This window comes from Rhopalosiphum padi, chromosome 3 (assembly GCF_020882245.1).
Source record: "Rhopalosiphum padi isolate XX-2018 chromosome 3, ASM2088224v1, whole genome shotgun sequence".
Classification (NCBI taxonomy): domain Eukaryota; kingdom Metazoa; phylum Arthropoda; class Insecta; order Hemiptera; family Aphididae; genus Rhopalosiphum; species Rhopalosiphum padi.
In genome coordinates, this window is record NC_083599.1 from 52,944,383 (window position 1) to 52,961,264 (window position 16,882).

At 28.3% G+C, this 16,882-nt stretch overlaps 1 protein-coding gene across 4 annotated transcripts in view; it reads left to right on the forward strand.

The window, feature by feature from the left end:
* The window catches only part of LOC132924466 (filamin-A), a 108,250-nt gene that overhangs the window by 66,255 nt on the left and 25,113 nt on the right, over positions 1 to 16,882 (forward strand). For 2 of the 4 annotated variants that reach the window (XM_060988803.1, XM_060988800.1), the window contains 6 exons: positions 251 to 407; positions 1,016 to 1,145; positions 1,485 to 1,644; positions 1,729 to 1,893; positions 5,045 to 5,175; positions 6,560 to 6,698. In XM_060988803.1, the coding sequence (XP_060844786.1) occupies positions 251 to 407; positions 1,016 to 1,145; positions 1,485 to 1,644; positions 1,729 to 1,893; positions 5,045 to 5,175; positions 6,560 to 6,698 (882 nt within the window). Of the gene's footprint in view, positions 1 to 250; positions 408 to 1,015; positions 1,146 to 1,484; positions 1,645 to 1,728; positions 1,894 to 5,044; positions 5,176 to 6,559; positions 6,699 to 16,317; positions 16,664 to 16,882 lie in introns of those variants that run through there. The other 2 variants (XM_060988802.1, XM_060988805.1) reach the window with 2 other exon arrangements.

Consider the following 16,882-nt stretch of genomic DNA (forward strand, 5'->3'; position numbering starts at 1 on the left):
CGATTTTTTGTACATTCGAAGTTGCATAAGATTATATAATGATGACCCCTATTCTATATTACTTGTTGTCCTCAGTTTCGTGGTACCTATTTTCATAAAATCACATTTTTCTAACAAATATCCTACAAGTTAATTTAAATACGTCAAATATTAATAATTGTACCTTAGTACATATTAGTAAGACTGTACATTTTACTCCAACCTGTGTTAGTTATTATAATTTTGTTATTGTTTAACCTACGAATTACAGGTTACAGTCGATCGTCCTGCATCTGTAAATGATATCAAAGTGAGCGGACCAGGCATCAACCCGAAATATTGTAGAGCTAACACGCCCATCACGTTCAAAGTGGACGCAACAAAATCTGCTAAAGGAAATGTAGACGTAAAAATGGTTACTGATAAAGGTAAAATCACACAGTTCGTTTATTTATTAATACTTAGACTATAATGTATTATTATTTGAAACGGTTCTTAGGAATATAATAATTAATATTCACAACACAGAAAAATATAATTATATAATAGTAGACAATATTTTAGGCAAAACAATAATGTATAGCTTCTAGTTTAATTGTTTTGTTAGTTGTTGATATAATATAACCACCTTTAGTTTATTGTTCAATAATTTGTTTAGTTAAACAGTTGTATATTATATTATGCATTATGCATTAAACTATTATAAATCTGTTAGTGGTATAATTAAAGAAATATCGAACTTAAAATTTAAATGTTCACAAATTCCAACTCTAATTTCACTTTTTACTCGGAGTACCTATACTCAAATTTCAATATTATTTGCATTTTTTATGAAATTTTGAAATTATTTGATTTAAAAAAATATATTCATAAGAATTAAGAAGTTTTAAAATTAGTAATTTAGTTTTTTATTATGTTGAGCTTTTTATATTTACTATTTATTTATTGATTTTTTAAACTTTAAATGTGTACCTATTAGAGTAAGTTACATGATTTTTTTTACATTATCATTTAATGCATTACATTCATTCACCAGGTCCGTTACAACAGAAACCGATTATTCGAGACAATGAAGACGGAACCTACGATGTAACTTACACTCCTAATCCAGAAGGTGCTCTACTTACAGCTAACGTATTGTACAACGGACATCAAGTACCAGACAGGTAAATATAATATATATCACAATTTAATTTAATACTACTCATACGTGTACTAGCAGAGCGTGCGTAGACATATTATAAACATATTGATACATTTATACTTATATTTCGAGCGTCACAACCACATAAGTTAAATAAAACAAAATAGTAAATATTACAATTTTAAGTAAATAATAAACATATGAAGTGGATTGTGGATAGTGTTAAATTATAATAATACTTAGCGGGTGTAAATTTGTGATTCGTTTATAAATTATAATTTATATTAATATATACAATAATATAGGTACGTAAGGCCATTTTATAATAGGCGTCTATATTTTTGTTTTTTTTTTTATTCAGCCCTTTCAAGCTTAGAGTTCGACCAAAATTCGAATTAGATAAAATCAAGATCGAAGGCCCCGGCGTTTCCGACTCTCGAGGTGTTAAAGCTTCTGTTCCCACGTATTTCGTTGTGGACGCTACTGACGCGGGTTCCGGAAAACTGGATTTAAGAATTATGGTGAGCTATAAAGAGAGTATTATGCATGTCATATGTTCGTAGATAGATATGTATTGTAAAATCATGAGACCGTAAATTTTGCAGGGACCTGATGGTTTTCCTAGGCCTGTGGATATCGAAAAGAAAGATAATTTATACAAAATCAAGTATACTCCAGATGACTGTGGTCGGTACACGATTGAAGCGCTATATGACGGAAAATCGTTACCGCAATCGCCGATTCACGTACAGTCATACTCCACTGGAAATGTAAGTTTATTGTTGCACGATCACTGTAAAATTCTAACGCTGAACTTTTTACGCTTATATATAATATTATTGAACTAACTATTTAAGTATGCGTGCATTGTTGTATATCACACGACGTTACAATAATATTATACTACAGCTTACTAACGCATTTTTTATTCGAATTAAGTGCAGTTATTTTGGTGACTAGCTGAATATTTTTAGAATATCGTTTAGCAACTATATACATAGGCGTGCGCACGGGATGTACAGTGTATTCAGATGATACTTTAAATTTTCGATTTATTTACATGCATTGTAATAATAAATTTTGAATTTTAAGTAAGATGTAAAACATAATAGGTAACTGCTCACTGCTCAGCTACACAGTAGAATTTGAGCATACCTCGTCATTAAGTAGATTACTGTAACGTATTCTTTTTTCAATTATTTTAAAAATGTCTACAAACTAGATTTAATTTTCTATCAAAAATGTCCTTTAGACCTAACACAAATTGATGATTGAAGCATTTTTTATAGCAGAAAAAATAGAAACTAGACACAAAAAATACTTATCATTATAAAATCAATACGTTCATCATCGCTCTTCTTAGAATATAAAATACCTATTTAACATAAAAAAGTTAAAGAAGAGTTTTCTTACTAAAATTACTCTGTATCATTAACTAGCGCACGCCTATACGCCATATCATATTATTAAGTATAGTGTATTTTTTGTACAAAAAAAAAAACAATTTCCGTTAAATGATTTTATTTTTATTCAATTTATTACCGACAATATTTTAAAGCTAGTTGTGCACACGTGGGTGATCCACCATTGTCTGTTGAAGTTTTTACAAACTATGTTATGCCGTTATGAGCTAAACATTTTTGAGAGGTGTTTGTAATAATAATATACCTTTAGTTCGGTATATGAAGAGCGAACTCAAATACTATTAAAAATATATTTATAAAACGTATTATTGTTCGGTGTCACGTGTTTCGACTGTAAGTGTTTTTTAAACGTGAAAAAAAGTTACTACAGTAACCGAAGAAGAAATAAGTATTAAAATATAAATTGCAATTTGGAGAACATCAATCATTGATTTATTCGATATGATTCCCGATCACCTGAAAATGATACATACCAGCGAATAATGGACAGAGAAAAAACAAACAATTTCAGTCTTATAATGACCATCATTTTTGAAAATGCCACACAGCTTAACTGAAAACGATATAAAAAAAAAGCGACACATACCATTAAAATACGTGTGGTTTCTTCAACGTATTGTTATGAGACACGTGTACCCAACTATGTCGTGCAGTACCAGTAACCATAGTGCACATATTATATCGTGAACTATCTAAAATATTATTAACGAGTAGAACATAACAACTCGAACATAATATTGCAGGTATAATATTACGTACTACATCAATATAATATCATATTATTATACACTTTCATAATACTTAATGTATGTTTTCGTTTACGCCTCGTTTCGCTTGTTTGATTTGATTTGTTTTCATTAAACGTTTGTTGTAGGTAAATGGTTTTATTTTTACTAATGTTTTGACATCGATTGTCGGCCATAGCCGAAGGCGCGTGTTCGCAGACCACCAACGCTAACGGTATCGATACGTCATATTCTAATAATGTATAGCAAAAATAAATGTGTGATCGATATTTTATTTATAATTCTTATCTCTTATGCAATTTTGTATTATATACTTGACAATTGAATATTTTTCGAGAAAAAAACAGTAATACCTATAGAAATTGTATTTAACACAATCCCACAAAACTATTTAACGCTTCGAATTGTGTGTTGTGGTTGTCGATTTTAAACAATACGTGGAGTGTTGTGCATATTATAATATTAGACTTTTCATCAGTACACCGAACTTCAGCTTCTTCGTACTCATCATACTATTTTAATATATAATAATATTAAATTATTATGTTATAAAATTGACTGATTACGACGGAAGTGACGGTAAAATTAACTCCGAAAAAAATATCTCTATTATAAATTATCTCAACAATATCTCATGGATAATAGAAAATCTTCAATTAAAAAACGTTCCTAAAAATACATATAATTATAACGTTAAAAATTGATATATTTTGTAAATTATTAGTAAAAATATATATAAAATAGGTACGAAAAAAACATTTTAAATAACTACCACTTTATATTTATTATTAAATAATATGAGCAAAGCCTCTCAAATATAATCCTTCATAGAAATTTTTTTAAGACTTAAGATTTCCAAGACTTATTTCTTATTTTGCTTAGGTATCTAATCGAACTTTCAAGTCCACCAGTTATGTATATATATATATATATATAATATCGAATATCTATAAATAAATTATTCTCAGCTATGCTATTTAATATTTGGACTTGGACATATGCTATTTGATAGCTTTAGAGTACATATACCATAGTAGTAACTAATAACTTATTTTAAATTTTTATTTTTTTTATACATAAATATTTTTTCTTATATCATAGATAGGTATACATAAATTATAAGTAAAAGTATATATTACCGCTGTACAATCTAAAAAAAACTTAATTATGCAGTATAATACAATTGGATTCAAAAATATATATTTAATGAATAAAAACCTCAAAATATGTAAAAAAAAATATAAAAATATCCAACATATAGTTTTATTTTTAATTCTTTAGGGTGTAATTAAACTTTGTAGCGTATCTATCAAATTTTCAGACCATGCAAATAAAAATATGGATATTCATGAAATTTTGGGCTTTAATTATAATAAAGCATTGTTCCATTACGTTTATTGAAATTATTTTAAAATTTTCAACAATAATTACAAATTATACTATACTATGTAATTTATAGACTACTTCCTCTACCATATTATTCTCAGCCTTAACATTTCTCTAGACAGTTAATGTTTTTTTCTTTAAAATGTTTATACATTCCCGAATGTAAGCTGCACAAGATTATCTCCATCAGGTGCATTATTAAACTGAAATGTGCGATTTTTCAATCAGGATATTTATTTGACCAGACCTTTTTATTCGGAGTTATTTTCACCGTGAATATAATAAATAATAATATATTATGACCATGGTGTCGTCGTCGTTTTCATTTTGTTTTAATTTGTTTTTTTCCGTGTAACCGTCCGAAGGCGGACAATTGTCGTATCATGGGGAACATAGAGAGCCGAATACTGACGGGTAAAAACCACAGCATCAACGTGAACGCCAGGAACTGCGGTGATGGAAATGTGACGTGCCGGATAAGACCGGTAGACGGGCAGTAAGTCCGAATCATATCCATCAATATGTACAAACACGATAATAATAATCAAGGCTCGAAACTTTAAGTACTAAAAATGACTGGATTATGTGTTTATGTATGCAATAAAAATTGAGATAATATGCAAAAATATGCAAACTTTGAACTTAAAAATAAATGAATTGCTAAATCTGAAAGGGCTCACCTTAAAGTTTTTATCAAAATTGACTTTGCCGCTTATTTCATGCATATATATATATATCAATTGATGTTTTGGCCCGTCGCCTATATCTGGTTGAATATGTGAATTGCTAAAACAACACAATTTGTTTCAACAGAAAATTAGTTTTGTGTTTTTTAAGAATTCTAAGTTTAAAATTTAAATGGAGAAAATTGAAAATTGAAATTTTAAATATATTTTAGTTAGAAAAAATATCGACATAAAAATAATTAAATAATAAATAAACAAATTAAAAAATGGAGTATAAAGTAAAAATCTGTATTACATATATATATATTATAATATTATATAGGTGTGTACTAAGTACATTGTACTTATTTGTCTTCATTTCTTCTTTTTCTTGTATGGGACCTACCTACGTAAAACTAAACTCTTATCGACTTTTCGTGTTCATAAAAAAATTAGATGAACTACCGTAGAGTTCTAGAAATTAATATATTATCAAATCCATATTCAAACAAGACTGAACAGAAAGGGTGTTTATAATATTGGTACGATTACTCGCGATCACTATTAAAGATTATCTTATGAGTTTTCGATAGAATAGGAACTCATATATGTACACATATAATTGCGGTTGCAATAAAACAAATAACTTTTGATAAACAATACGAAAAAAATAAATACTTAGCCGTTTTATAATTTTTTTTAAGCCTGCCCATTAATCTGTGTATTTGAATTGATTTTTTTTTAATTTTTCTGTACCCTTTATATGTTAGTGGCATATAATATGTATGTCACTTGTCAAAAGACAGTGAATACACAGTACTGTCAGAATTGTTTTTTATTAGAGCTGTAATACGAAATTTTTTGCACAAAAGTAACTGAATATATAAAATTAATCGATACAAATTTTTTATACTTTAAATTTATATCAAACCGAAATGCTAATACTCACTTTCCAAGAATATATATGAATAAAATAAAATAAAATAAAGTTCCGAGCTTTGATAATAACAAAAACAATAAAAATAGATTATTGTTATCGTGTTAGTGTATAATATTATATTGTTTTCTTTTTCAATATTATACCCACCACATCAGAATTTATGCGCCTAACACCCCAACTTTAATTTATAATATAGTATTTAAAGTGTGTGGTTGCGAAGAATTTTGCGAAATATTTAAGTGACGTTGTATGTTCGCGCGTCTGTATTATTTCAGTTATTTCGTAAACACAGAAGTCGTGCCGAAAAACGATGGCACGTACTTGGTCAACTATTCGATCAAAGAGCCCGGGGACTACACGTTGACGATGAAGTACGGTGGTCAGCCGGTCAATGACGGGTTTTACAAATTTACGGTAACGCCATGAACAAACGAAAAATGTATAACATAAAAAGAAAAAAATAATAATAATCGTATAATATTATTGTTCATTATTATATCGTACAAAATATATATTATAACGTAGTCGGAGGGTCGACGATAATATTGGATCACTTCGTGTGGAGGGAGCTGTATTATAATATTATTGTGACGATGATAATAATATTGTTTTTTTATTATTATAATTAAATCAGGCACGTCTACAGGAGGGGTTTGGGGGTTAACCCCCTTCCCCCGAAATTGTTTTCTGTATACGTGCCTGCATTAAGTCATTGCTTTTCATGTTGCTTGGGCATTATAATGTTACATTTAAGTTAGTATAACGGAGCATGATGGTGTTAAAAATATATACATATTAATATTATATTATTATTATTATTACTTTTTATTCTTTAATTATTATTATTATTACTATTATATATCATTATTAATAACGGGAGCACGCAGCACACTATACATTTGTTACAATAATAATATTATTAATATCGATTTATATGCATGTATAATTTACATATAATATTTTCTTTTACCCAATATCGTCGTAATCTGGTGTAGGTAAAATTGTTGACAATCTACACGACATTGATGTACGATTTAATAATATTATTAAATAGAGTTAATAAAGTCTAGTCATTATGATATTATGTATTAACCGCATATATTTTTTTTTTTACTCAACGTGACACACGGGCGTTGTTGTTTTTTCTTTGGTAAATCTGCAGTGTGTAAATGTTTGTATTTTGGGATTTTTTCTATAGAAAAATTGTTTTTGAAGATCACTGGAAATACTACACTCTCCCCAAAAATATTTGACAAATCGTTTAAAAAACATATGTAAAAGTAGCACTCAAATAATTAACAATACCTATTATTATATAAATACATTTTTACGATATTTTCGTTAAAATTATATCGCCTATTTTATAACTTAAAAAAATATTTACCTAAAGAAAAAAACTTCACAAAACAGCTTGATACGTTTGGGTGCTTATGTAAAATTGTATAAATATAATATAACATAATATAATGTTGGAATATTAAGTATCTTTTAAAGGTCGAAATGTACTTATTATACCTACCACTACATTATCATAATAGTGTGCAGAACATTAGTGAATATTATTGCTTACCTATTGAATAGTCTATTCTATAATCAATGGTAAATACTTAAGCAAATAAATTGACATCCTACAGAAATATTTTCAGCAGTGTATAGCAGTGTTAGTCAAACGTAAAGATTTTCAATATTTATATACGAAATATTCCGGTCTTAAAAGAGGATGCCACACACCCACCAAATATTTGTAAAAACCATTTCTTACGAAAAAAAAAAACAATTTAGATCGGCCAACTTATTCGTATTTAGATCTAGTCTCAGATAACAAACCAAATTTATACTCTATGCACAACTGCAGCCAATTATCTGTGGTTTTATCATGTTTTTTTCATCGATATAAAGAAAAGTTATTATTGTTATAAAATAGTTCGTTATTCCTATGTTTTTCACACTCCATAATAGGTATAAATGGTATAATATTTAAAAAGTATAAATGGACCCGGAATATATTTGCTTTTGTATCGTGCATAAATTTGGTTTCTTAACAAACGATTGTAGTAATATTTGTACCTATATAGTCTTAGTCGTTCTTTTTCGCGAGCTATTGTTTATTTATATTATAATCTCGTAATTACACAACAGCCAACAATGGCACTGAAATGGTACCACTTGTAAGTTACTTTGAACAAGTATTTAAATATAATAATTTTATTATGGATTAAAATTGTATTTCTTGTCATAATTTCTCTAAAACCATTTACACCAAAGCTCATAAAATGCGAATTGTGTCTTCTTAATTAAATCAACACAAATAAATCTACATTTGTCTTTCATCCATTTGCAGTTAGTAGGTACGTTTAAGAAGGTACTTATAATAAATACAACTATATTATCGTAAGATAATTACTTACATTAACTATATCTTACTCATTCTATACTATATTATCTTAAACAATAATGACAGTATGTGTAATGTGTGGTATCGATGAGAATTGTCAACTGCGCGTCTCTAACTTTAGCGGATACACCTGGAAAACATACTTAAAACGAACAAATTTACTCTACAAACAACATGATCAGGTCAGTTTGAGGTGGTATAATATATATATATATATTTCTTCAGTACTGTGTTGACTGACTATGACTAACTTTTGTTTCGCTTATGTTATGTAGTAGTGTGGAGACTAAACATACTGTAGGCATATTATTATGTTGTTTAATTATTGAAATTTGTAATTTTGTTATTTTTACGCCTCTTGTTCTTATATTACATTATTATATTATTTAATAGATAAAGGACTTTCGTGCACAAAAACTATTTAAATTTACGATCAAATATTCAAACTGGCGTACCTATAATTTTTTAGGTGTCCGACTGTTTTTCTCTGCACTTCGAGAGAATAATATTGAACATCTTAAATACAAACCCTTAAAATACTAATTGAACGAAACATTTCCATTCGAGATAGATAGGGCTAGGCCCGAGACATCGTACTTAATTTTCTTAACAGGATGTAGCTATTGGCTATTATAAGTTGCAACACGTCTAATTATAGTAATTACTGTATAATATAATTTGATTACATTTATTTTGAGGTACAACCGCTGTGATAAGCTTCATGTGGATCTTTCATTTACCAGTAATAAATTAATTTCGAGTTTTTTACGTTTTTGTAACATACTATACGTGATTCACCTTATTATTTCTTCTATGTCGGAGTTAAATATTATCGCTGCATATTTTATTATAATATTAATAGCTATTAGCTATAAAACGTAATATAATTTATTGTAGCTAGCTGTTAACAATATTACAACCCACAAAATTTTTACTACAAATTCTACTTATTAAACAAAAGAAAATGTTTGTAAAATACCAAATAATACTAACATAATAGCATAGTCGATTAAATATTATTTTATCATAAATACGTAATTTTGATTTAACAATTCCAGTGAAAATGCTCTGTGCACAATGTACGTCGTGTTTTTATTATGGTTTCTTTCATTATATTCGATTATAAAAAAATTACAATTTAATTTGTTTTTCACTTATAATTCAACTATTTATGAAATTATTTTTGTAAAATAAATTTGAACACCTAATTATTTTTTAAATAATCATTCTTGATTCATGTAAATTTTTCGATATTCTCGGCTACTGCAGGAGTTACGTTCCTGAAAATTGCCCAATCTTATAATATAACACTAATTTTTTAAAATTTTTTTTTATTGTTGTAAAACAACTGATTATAGTTATTTATTATCACAAGGATAGTTTTAATGATTTGGACCTGACCGCTATTGTGTTGAATCATCAGATTTTTTCAAATATTCTAATATTTGTAATATTGAGAACTGATAAGATATTATATTAAATATTACTTATTATTATTCTATATAAAATATCAAAACCTCGTTGTAAACATTTTCGAACTTTAGCACGAAAGTCCTATGTCATGGTTCGTGATGATCGCTGTATTATATAATTCTTTTATGTCGAATAATGTTTGTTGTATTTAAAAATATTATAATTATAGGTATTATGTAGGTAATTAGATCGATTAAAATCGCAATTTGGTTTATCACACGATGTGATATAATTACTACCTAAGTAATATATTATATTTGATCAAAAAATCTCAATTATCTAATTGAAATATTATGCCATTAATTATTAATTGGTTATAGTGAATTGTTTCGATATTTTCAGAAATCACGTTTCATGAAATTTTTCATAGTTGTAATCTTTTTGGGGGTATTTTTTTAAAATATATTTAAAAGAACGATTTTATTTATTTATAAAAATAATAATCTCCGATACGGTCTTGTTCTAATGATTCGACACTTCGACCTACTTTTGTTTACTATTGCGCTGAACAACTTTAATCGTAAATAAAGATATTTTTTAAACATACCAATATTAAAAATTATCGAAACTAATGAAAGTTATCGTTTTAAATATAATTATTTTGTGCGAAATACCAAAAGCATGTCATAAATATTTTTGAATTCGTGAACGAAAACTCTAATTCTGGCGCGTGATAATCGCCGTGTTATATATTATGCTATTATTACGCGTGATCGCGGGCGTGTATTTTCATTTTGACGTCAGTCCGTACGAATAAATAACCGTCGTCGAAAAAACTAAAACTTGCGCCGAACGAGAAAACAGACAAAACGGTATTTACAGTCGTCGCCGTTTCGAGTACACATTATATAATTATTAATAATTATTAAAGTGCACGGTTTCCCGACAACCAGACGTAATTAATTATCATTTTTATTCAAACTACCGTCGTTGCAGACTACCAGGCCTCGTTGAAATAACAATACCTCAAGTATCCTTGAATAGTTCTTTTATTTTTCGCTTTTATAGTGAAACGAATATTATTACTGAATAGTCGTGTAAGGTCTTTTTTTTAAATTCTTTTCTTTTTTTCTTTAGATCCGCTATAGATTATATAATTTTGGGAAAGACGTGGCGTCCACATTTTTAATAATAATAATAATAATTCACTGTCAGTATCCCGGGGAGCACAATATATTTATGCATTTCAACGCTATCGTCAATTTCATTAGAATTTTATTATTAGCAACTTTTCTCGTGTAGTGCTTCATCAGTACCTATTCGCAATTTTTCGCCGTTATGGCCACTTTATTTATAAATAAATAAACAGTATATCAGCATATCACAATGGTCTGGCGTATTCAAATGTAATTTTAATTGCCATATCTCCATGATACACCTATATATATATATCGTTTATACAAATAGTCCAATATAATAGAAGACGTAGTAGTGGTCGAATTCATAATTAGGTTATAACGTTGGAGTAAATTTAAAGTTACTTAGAGAGTTGAATATTTTTGTAAATAATAAATAACATCTAAAATATATACCTAGTTTTATTGATAATAAGAAAAGTCTCAATTTTACTTTCAATTAACTTGGTGAACAAAAAAAAAATAATAATTAAGTCACTTAATTTTTTTCTATTACAATATCACTAAAATTATATTTAAACAACTTTCAGCATATTAGGTATATCGTATACGATATTGTATATTTTATGTAGTTTTGTTTCAGTCAGTTTTGAGTGTATAACTTTTAAATTGTATTTACTTATAAATACGATTCGTTTGTTTGTTAATTTACTGTGGATAATTGTGAAATAAACCGTATAGGTATATTTACTAAGCGTCAAATAAATCAATAAAGACATTCAACAAATAATAATAGTAAACATTTTGAATAATATAGCAACATAATAATAATATTATATTCATAGTATTGAATATTTTAAATAAAATATATTATTAGTTGTACGCACAGATACTTGATTTATGTAACAATTTCGTTTTCCAATAAAGACTTTATACTTTATAAAATATCAATATATATTTTGTGATCAATTTTAATTTACATTGAATACATTATTATATGATTTATTTGACACACGTTTTATTAATTATGATATTAAATAATGTGTTAATGCTATTAGTTATAACTATACATCCTAACTTGCAGGTTTTGCTACTATTACCTATTCTGTAATATCATACCTTATTTACTTATTATTAGAGATTGAGCGAGTATGTGGCACTTGAGAGGGCGTCACACCCGTATGTGTTGTCTCCGTCTTACAAGTTCGCAACATAGCAAATTTACGCTCAGCAGATCACGTTTAGCTCCGTGTTAGTTTAAAAATTAGAATGCATTGATCTATTACGAAACTTGATTATAAGAACATTATTCGTGTTTGAAATATTGGTTTTTATGATAGTTTAATTTTTTAGCAAGTTATGCGTATATAATGTAAATTTGCTATGTTACCTAGGTATACCTGTAAGACGGCGACAAAACATACGGGTGTGAAGCCCTCTTAAATACGCGAGTTTTAAGCTTTGATTCATTTTTTATTGATTTTTTATCATCAATATTTTGTTGTAGTTGTCTATATTAACACACATGCAATAAGACGGTCATGTTTGTTTCTACTGATATTTTCCATCGTAAAATTCATAACACAACGTGCAGATCGCGATTACGACTTCTATATTTAAAATATGGTCGCGAATTATGGAAAACACGTGGTATATAGTTCGTAGAAACGCTTAAAAATTAATTTTATTTCGTAGTAATTCGAACCACAATGCATACGAAGATCTAAAATTAGCACTTGAGATATTTTTTCATCATATTTGGTCTTTGGTTAGAACTATACAATAATAATATACAAGTTTTACTATTGCCTTAACGAACGATTTCACGATTTACCACATATTTTGTTTTTTTCGGTTCTACAGGCTAGTTGAATAAACAAAATCATGATATATACAATGCACCTAAACAGTTTCATTTCAAAATTGTTTCGGTGATATTTATTGCATTGTCATATTAGATTTTGGTACTCGAGATAATTATATTACTACAGTAAATTAGTGACAATAATATTTTTTAGAATTTTTTTCGCTTGAATATTATTATATTTTAATTACATTTTAGAGAATATTCAACGGACAAATAATTTATTAAATGGTTAGTGGGTAATGCGTGAAATATAATATACATAAATCAACGATAGTGTTTTTGGTTTAGGTATAAATCCGTTAAACCTACTTAATGTTGTAACGATTATAAAAAAAATATTACCTATTTAGACATTTAACGTTTTGTGTTCTTCAACATAAGTTCACTAAGCATAAACATTTTCGATTTCACTCGAAAATAAACGTGCAAATAAATATTATAAATGTGCTTTAATCTAATTAATTTTTTAATACGTTGAATTTAATTGTTAAAAATTATAATATGCGTTCGTTAAATTAAAATTAGATGATAATAATAAAACTCTTGGACTTAAATAATTTTTAAATTGTTCCTTTTCTCTTGGCATATCAAACCGTAATTAAAAACGTGTGTCAAACGATGTCAGCTATTACGCTCGTTTACCTTACGTGAAAATAATTTGTTTATACAACTTTTGTTTATTATTATTTATTTGTCTTACACTCGTTTACGGAAAAATTAAGATGCCAAAAGACCATCTTTATCCCAAATAACCGTTAAAATTCCATTTAATAATAGTTCATCGCGCATAAACGTTATAAAAACCGAAACCATCGACCTGAGACATTTATTAGCCAATAACTTCCTTTAAACGCTATATAAATTTTAGTAAGTGGCAAGCGCTTAGCTTCGCGTTTGGCGTTCATCCCATAATAATATAATAATATACTACCATTATAATAATATGATAATACTATTCGTCATTTGAGTGCCTGATATCTACTTATATTGTTGTGGTCGTGGCTTAATCGAAATATTACAATAATTTAATACTTTGTGAACATATAGCTATAGATTGCAAATACGTTATGTAATTAAAAAAAAAAATTCAACAGGATACACCAAAGGCGGATGTATCAATGCACTCAAGTTAAAATCAGCAATATAATAACTTAAATAATAATATAATATACTGTTATTTTATATACATTGTTGTATGAATTTTTTAATTTACAAATACTATGTCCAAGAATTTAGATTTTAATTAAAACACTTTTTCCCGTATTCGAATTTCCAAACCGAAATCTTGTGCAGAACCGCCACCGTTCTCGTGTTGTATCTCACGTTTATCGACAGTAGGTACTTTTTAATCGGATCGGAAGTCGGAACATTTAATTTTTAAAAGTTTTATTAAAATATACTGAATATAAACATTAAACACGTTCCTCGGGTGTTTGGTGCAGCTTATAGAAATTGTTTCTAAGAAATATAAACTGATCACACGATCTCGTAAAGTCATAAAAATAATTAAAAAAAAAAAATGAATAATTATTAAAACTGATATATAATATTTTTAAATTTTTAACTGGTTTTAGTTTTGTCTTTGCATCTCCAATCGACACAGATTATGATAGGAAAGGCACATCGTTAAATATAACAATAAATATTACATTCATAATCTAAAACCTACTAATTTACCTATTACGACAAGAGGTTTGGAATTTTTGGTTGAAATTCACATGAAATTCACAATCGAAGTTTATATATTTTGTAATTTTCATCTAACCCATAGTCTACTAGGTTAATTCAAAATTATGTATTGAACTACATTAAAATTATACCTATAAGACACTTCAGTGCTAAATACTCCCTGGCACATTCGTATAATATGTGCTCTAATGGCGCTGACCGAAATTCGTATTGTGTAGAGAACGGCGGCGGCGCTGGAATCGGAAATAACGTCACCACCACGGTCTTGATGTGTAAAAATAATAATTCGTCGGGCCATGGACGGTTTGGGCGATTGCCAGCGACGGTGGCGTTCTGCACGGACCGTCGACGACGTCTCCTCGACAATAATAATAATAATAATAATAATAATAATAATAATATAATCTCGTGACACCCACAATCCTGCTGCAGCTGCGTATCCACCCACCTCGGTCACACCATGGCCTGGATCATTAACACCACTCGTCGGCCCTTCTTCTACTATGTCGGAGGATAAAACGCGTATCCATCTCGACACTCGACACAACGCGTCATATTATATATATATATATATATATATACAGGGTGATTCACCTCACATGATCACCCTCGCCCTATTTTTAATAATAAAAATCCAAAATCTAATTTTCAGGATTTTTAAACATTCTCTAAAACCATATTTTTAAATTCCTGAATTTTTACTAATTAGAGCGTGTTTTTTGGAGTTATAAACTTTTGTTTTTCAAATGAAAACCATCTTTTTCTACTATAAGTTATTTAGTGAATAATTTTTCTGAAAATGTTGACGTGTACAAATCAAAATTTGAACGAGTACCTAGTTTTTGAGTTATTTAACTTTTTGTATTTAGGATCATAAGACCACAATATATATATACTTTATGCGTTTGAAATATATGGGAGCTATGGTAATTTTAAAATGTTAATCTATATCTTTTTATAATTTTTAAAAGTGGTCCATCTAGTCCAAGTATATAATACTAGATCCAATTTTACATATATTCTATATTTTTTTAAGACTTTTTTTAAAAACTAATATTTTTAGTATAAAGATTTTAATATAACTAAAAAACTAAAAGTTTGAATATTTTGAATTAATTATATAAAAATTTTAAAAATATTACCCACTCAATGATTTATAGTAATTATTTGAAAAAAAAATGTTTATATTGCCACAGAACACTCCAAATAAGTAGTACTAAAAATCTCAAAAATTCAAAAATCTGGTCTTTATATTCATAAATTCCAAAAATCATAATTAAATTGAATGCATTATTAAGGTAATACATGGGGGTGCTCATGCTTGGCAATCATCCTGTATGTATAATAATATACAATGATATAGTATTATAAAAATATCACACGCACAACAATATAATTACGCCGACTCGGTGGCACTCCGAGCCAGCTCCTCAAAGCCGTGTATAATATTTATATAAATAAATTGCATACAGCTTTCCACCGATTTCGTTAATGTTTTTCTCCCCATTTATTTTTGCTTTACACATTTGATTTTTTTTCTTTCTTTATTTTCCGTTTTCTCATTCCTCTCCGTCGCGATCTAGATTTCATTCGAATGACGGCCCCTATAGTAATCCCGTAACCGAGTACGCCGTCGTACGCTGCACTCGTCTGCCGCAGCACAGCAAAAACGAAATAATAATAATAATATTAATAAATTGCCGACGACGCCGCCGCAGGCGTAACTCCATCCGGAAGAATTGCCGAGTCGTCGTCGCCGAGTCCGTCCGCCACGCGTACACCGTCCACTTGTATAATATTATATAGTACATCGCTGAGACCGAATTTCCGCGCCGGCCGATAACATAATATTATCATCGCCGAAAACCCAGTGCACTAGGTGAATATTATATTATTATATAATGTTATACTTATCGTTTTTTGTGTGTTAAACCATTTTACGACTAGGTGAAGTAACCTTATTGAAAAATAACACTACAATTAATATTGATCTAGCCCAACTGTAGTTGGCCCACTAACACCACAGAACATACGAGTTTGGTTTTAACTGAGTTTTTCGATTTTGTATTTTTTTTTTTTGTATTTTGATCGTACCGTC